Source organism: Nicotiana attenuata, unplaced genomic scaffold (assembly GCF_001879085.1).
Source record: "Nicotiana attenuata strain UT unplaced genomic scaffold, NIATTr2, whole genome shotgun sequence".
NCBI lineage: Eukaryota > Viridiplantae > Streptophyta > Magnoliopsida > Solanales > Solanaceae > Nicotiana > Nicotiana attenuata.
The window spans coordinates 393,742-399,252 of record NW_017670783.1 but is presented as its reverse complement, the minus strand read 5'-3'; the positions used below and the strand labels follow the sequence as shown (position 1 = coordinate 399,252).

At 40.1% G+C, this 5,511-nt stretch overlaps 1 protein-coding gene across 2 annotated transcripts in view; it reads left to right on the top strand.

The window, feature by feature from the left end:
* Positions 1-5,511, top strand: part of LOC109243298 — a 31,751-nt gene that overhangs the window by 16,245 nt on the left and 9,995 nt on the right. For both annotated transcript variants that reach the window (XM_019410207.1, XM_019410208.1), the window contains exons 9-10: positions 2,035-2,184; positions 3,129-3,479. In XM_019410207.1, the coding sequence (XP_019265752.1) occupies positions 2,035-2,184; positions 3,129-3,479 (501 nt within the window). The remainder of the gene's footprint in view (positions 1-2,034; positions 2,185-3,128; positions 3,480-5,511) is intronic.

Genomic DNA, 5,511 nt, shown 5'->3' with positions numbered 1-5,511 from the left:
CCCCCCCCCTATTTTTCCCTTTCAAAATCACCTCTACCAAAAAAGATTGGATTCTGTGATGATTACCATTCTTACCATGCATATTACATTGATAACCTGAGTGCCATAATTGCTGCTACCATCACCTCCATATTCATTGCCAGACCCAATCATCAAAAGCAACAAACGAACTGCTATAATAATTGCTGGTTTATTTTCTTATTAATTGGAGTCATTCAGAGTTTCTTAGAAGTTTAATCGCGCTAGAGTGTTGTACTGGTTTATTTCCTGCGGTTGGAATTACTGTTTACAACTTAATTTCTTTCTTTTCTTCTCTTGCTTTATGTTAATTGAGGTTGAGGTGTGTTATGTAGTTTTTTTCACTTGCATGCATTATGAACAAGCTCAATATCAGTTTGAAAATGAAGCATTTGTTGGCATGTTACCTCAGAAGTGTCATTTGGGGGCATAGATTCATCTGCTTATTTGGTTATCCTTGCATTCAGTAGATAAGAAGTGATAGTAAACTTCTAAAATGAAAATACATTTATCCCTTGCTTTTTATACAATCTTGTAACTAGAACTGTTAACATTGTGTTCACATTTCACACCAATAAGATTATTAACTTAAAAATCCAATAAAATTATCTAGTGAATTGACAGACAGTCACTTCCCCAAAGAAGTAGGGTGGACTTGGAGTAAAAAATCTTAGGGTATTCAACAGAGCTTTGTTGGGGAAATGGCTGTGGAGATTCGGGGTAGAAGAGCATGCTCTATGGAGGGAGGTCATAGTAGAAAAGTACGATTCCACGGGAGGGGTTGGAGGACCAAGGCAATCACAATACCTTTCGGGTGTGGCATGTGGAGGAGCATCCTGAAGAATTGGGAATCCTTCAGTGGCAACATCTCTTGCAGGGTGGGAGATGGAAGGAGAATCAACTTTTGGAATCATAGGTGGTGTGGAGAGGATACTCTGAGGGTCTCCTTCCACCACGTCTTCAGAGTTTCAAACCAGAGAGAATTGATGGTCCAACAGATTCGTAAGGAGCATGAAGGGGGGTAGTATGGGACCTCTCATTTAGAAGGAACATGCAAGATTGGGAGATTGCGGAGCTCCAAGATTTATTGACACTGCTATATGGGCAAGACATGCCCTAGCCATCTTGTGATTCTTGGAGATGGGGTTTGCGTGGCGATGGTCTGTTCACCGTAAAGTCCTTTTACCAGAGTATGTTGGTGAGAGAGGAGGCCTCTTTTCCATACTCCTCGATTTGGATTCCTAAGGCGCCCACGAAGGTGTGCTTTTTTGCATGGCTAGCCGCGAGGGAGTGATTTTGACTGCTGAGAATCTGCGAAAGAGAGGAATTACAGTTGTTAGTTGGTGCTATATGTGTAAAAGCTCAGGGGAAGAAGTTGATCATCTTTTGTTGCATTGCCTTGTGTCCTCGGCTTTGTGGAGGGCGATCCTGAACCTTTTTGGCGTTCAATGGGTGATGCCAAGCACTGTAAAGGAAATGTTATATAGCTGGGCCGGTTTCCGTCGAAGAAGAAAGCAAAAGGCGTGGAAGTTCGCCCCGTTAGCTCTTATGTGGATAGTTTGGGGGGAGAGAAATAGGAGAGGTTTTGAGGGGATTGAGTCTCCTTTTTCACATCTTAAGAATAGTTTTTTTATCTTTGATCGCTTTTTGGTGCACTCATATAGCCCCTACTTGTATAGAATATTGGGCATCTTTTGTAGAGAATCATGTTTTGATGTAAATTCTCTACTTTTTGGTATACTTCCTGTATACGGGAGTTCTCTCCCTTTTGGTTAATACAATTTACCTTATCAAAAAATGAAGTTCTTGTTCCATATAGTTATAGTGTCAAAAGAATGTGGGTCTTTAGTTTGTTGGTTTAATGCGGAACATAAATTTTAAGTTCGTTGATAGGAACTTGTTTTTTACCCTCTCCATCCAATAGATGTTTTTCCACTTGATCATGTTTCTCTTTCCGAAGAGTGGTGAGCCTCTCCTAAGCAAGAGCTGAATTCAGTCAGATTGTTTATGTTGCAGATAGTGAAGAAGTCTGTTGGAATACCCAAGATGGCCAGGTACTTAGTTGAACAATGTGGCTTGATCTCATGGTCATCCTGTGTCGTTTCATCTCTCTCTTGGAGTTCGTGCAGAAGTGATTCATTTGTTGAGTTGACTGTTATACTAGAGGTATTTGTTCCTTTTATTAAGTACTATTAAAATCTCTAGTTCTTCTTTCCCTTCTTTTTAATTATCTCGACTCTTTATGCTATTAAAGATAATACATTTTCTTGTTCCTCGAGGATGGAGAGGGCTTGTTATATGGACTTGAGTGTGTGTCAGTAGCAGGACGTGTCTGTATTAAACTCATTCATGACCTATACGTTAAGATGCATGACAATGTATTCACAGTTGAAGAGTGTTGCTGGGATATAGTAGATCGATATTTGAGTTTGCACCTATATGCATATATTTTCTAATATGGACTTTTAGGCAGTCGAAAGGATCAAAATTTCTTTTTTCTCAAACAAATATATTAATCATGTTAGTATTTTATGAACATATTCATTTAGAGAAGTCTCCAATTCTTATAAATTCATTATTCCCTGTACCAGTCTGCTGAAATAGAGTAAGAGACATGGGTATTGACTTCTAAACCATTGGATGGTGATAAGTTATGGATCAAGTGTTGAGTGTAGCCACCAATACCAATCAAGAAATTTGGGTTTCCGAGGTTAGAAGTGTTTTTGTTGATTCCATTCAGATCGTCTGAACTGGGGTAACACAACAAGAAAAACTTGCATGCATCAACCTCGATGTCCTTGGGTATTTGCCAAGTTTTGTCAGATTTAAGTTCTAAGTAGTGTACCACATCATTTTCCACCATAGTCAGACAGTGTACATTATACTCTCAATTCATTTTCAGTATTGCTGCTCTCCTTCACCACCAATAAATTGGAGATTGACTCAGCCCCTCCAAAGCATTAGATCTCGTGGTACTTTTCCCAGATTGAAGTCATTGCTGAGTCGCTGAACACTGTTTACCCTTTTGCATCTTGAACTGTTTTATGTCCCTGATAGCTTTTTGTGTACACAGCTATACTATATTCTCTTATCACACGTTTATTGTTTAGGCACTCAATGGAGTCATTTTGTCGAGACATACTATTGAGTGGATGCAGAAATATGCCTTGGAGCAACTTGTGGAACTCTCTTGCAATCTATACAAGATGCTAGTTGAACGTGTTGAAATGTTTAAGGGAAAGACTCAACTTGTTAAACTGATTCTACAAATAGTTACATCAGCATTTAAGATATCCCAAAAGAGGAAAGTTTATCAACCGCATTTCACCATCTCCATTGAGAGTTTACTTCAGTTATGTGAAGCTGTTGATGAATGCTGTGATGGAAGGCAAAGTCCTGTTGCACAGATTGGACTTGAAGCTGTACTTATGAGCACCCCTCCAGTAAATATTCTGCAAATGGTAAACCCCCTTTTCACTCCTTCTATAAGCTACGTGTTTGTTGATATCAAGCTTTATATACGTTCCTGCTTCTGCTGCAAGCTAAACATGGAATGTGCTTTGAAATTTGAAAAGAAAATGCAATTGTGCGAGATTGGATGCTTAGTGCTTTTGGTGTAGGAATATCGTGATAGAAAACTTGTCACAGTATTTTGATCTTCTGTATTCTTTGGGGATGTAATTGGAACGGATATGCTGTAACCCGTTAGCATTTTTTTTTTTTGGTAATTAAACTTTTATTACCACGTAAATATGTACAAGTATAACAGACACACAGTTTGGACATGCAGCCCCAAACTCAGTACATTTCGTCCTCCCTAACTACATTTCTAAGGGTAGAAGTTTAGCTTTTGCAGCTCTTTCCTTAAACTAATCTGTCTATGACCTATACAGTGTATTTCTTGTATTATCTGCCTGGTAATGTCTTCACTGTATCTCTTTTCTTGCTGAAATACTCGTCGATTCCTTTCCATCCATAGCTGATATACTGCACCTGTAATACTATCCTGTATATCATGGTTTTTGAACCTTTGCCTTTCATGTTCTGTTGCCCATTTGAGTTCCTCATCCCAGCCTTCTATCCTTCGTACAAACCCCATCCATGATAACAGTTTCCATTTGCTGAAATGTGCATGCAAAGAAAAGGTGTTGATGGCTTTCCAGCTCTTGATCACATAGTGGACAGTTTTGATTAACTTGTATACCCCAGCTGTTCAATCTGTCTTTGGTGTATAGCTTCCCCTGCACTGCAAGATACAATATGAATCTCCATCTTGGGCAGCCTTTGTTGTTGCATAATAATCTGCTCCAGTCCTCTCTTGAAAAATCTCCTCTCAGTTGATTGTACAATCTCCTGATAGAGAATGTTTCTGTCATTAACTCCTTCCCAATATCCAACCCAGCTTCAGTTATATACTTGCCAGCCTGCAGTATCTTCCTAACAATCCATGAAGCTTGCTTCACATCCACTTGCCATGGAATCTTTCCTTTTATATAGTAGACATGCACCCACCTTATCCACAGTTTATCCTTCTTCTCACAAATATTCCATAAGTGTTTTAATAGTGCTGCTCTATTCCATGTACCAAGATCAGTGATANGGTACGCTCGTTCCGAGCGTGTGTTAGGAAGCTCGCCGCGGTTCGGACTCTTTGTACTGATCTAAGCAATTAAAAAGTTTTCCAGAAAAGTGCTATTATGCAGTTCAGAGTGCGGTCACAAATCAAGTATGCGGACCGGTTATCCCTTGCTTTTTATACAATCTTGTAACTAGAACTGTTAACATTGTGTTCACATTTCACACCAATAAGATTATTAACTTAAAAATCCAATAAAATTATCTAGTGAATTGACAGACAGTCACTTCCCCAAAGAAGTAGGGTGGACTTGGAGTAAAAAATCTTAGGGTATTCAACAGAGCTTTGTTGGGGAAATGGCTGTGGAGATTCGGGGTAGAAGAGCATGCTCTATGGAGGGAGGTCATAGTAGAAAAGTACGATTCCACGGGAGGGGTTGGAGGACCAAGGCAATCACAATACCTTTCGGGTGTGGCATGTGGAGGAGCATCCTGAAGAATTGGGAATCCTTCAGTGGCAACATCTCTTGCAGGGTGGGAGATGGAAGGAGAATCAACTTTTGGAATCATAGGTGGTGTGGAGAGGATACTCTGAGGGTCTCCTTCCACCACGTCTTCAGAGTTTCAAACCAGAGAGAATTGATGGTCCAACAGATTCGTAAGGAGCATGAAGGGGGGTAGTATGGGACCTCTCATTTAGAAGGAACATGCAAGATTGGGAGATTGCGGAGCTCCAAGATTTATTGACACTGCTATATGGGCAAGACATGCCCTAGCCATCTTGTGATTCTTGGAGATGGGGTTTGCGTGGCGATGGTCTGTTCACCGTAAAGTCCTTTTACCAGAGTATGTTGGTGAGAGAGGAGGCCTCTTTTCCATACTCCTCGATCTGGATTCCTAAGGCACCCACGAAGGTGT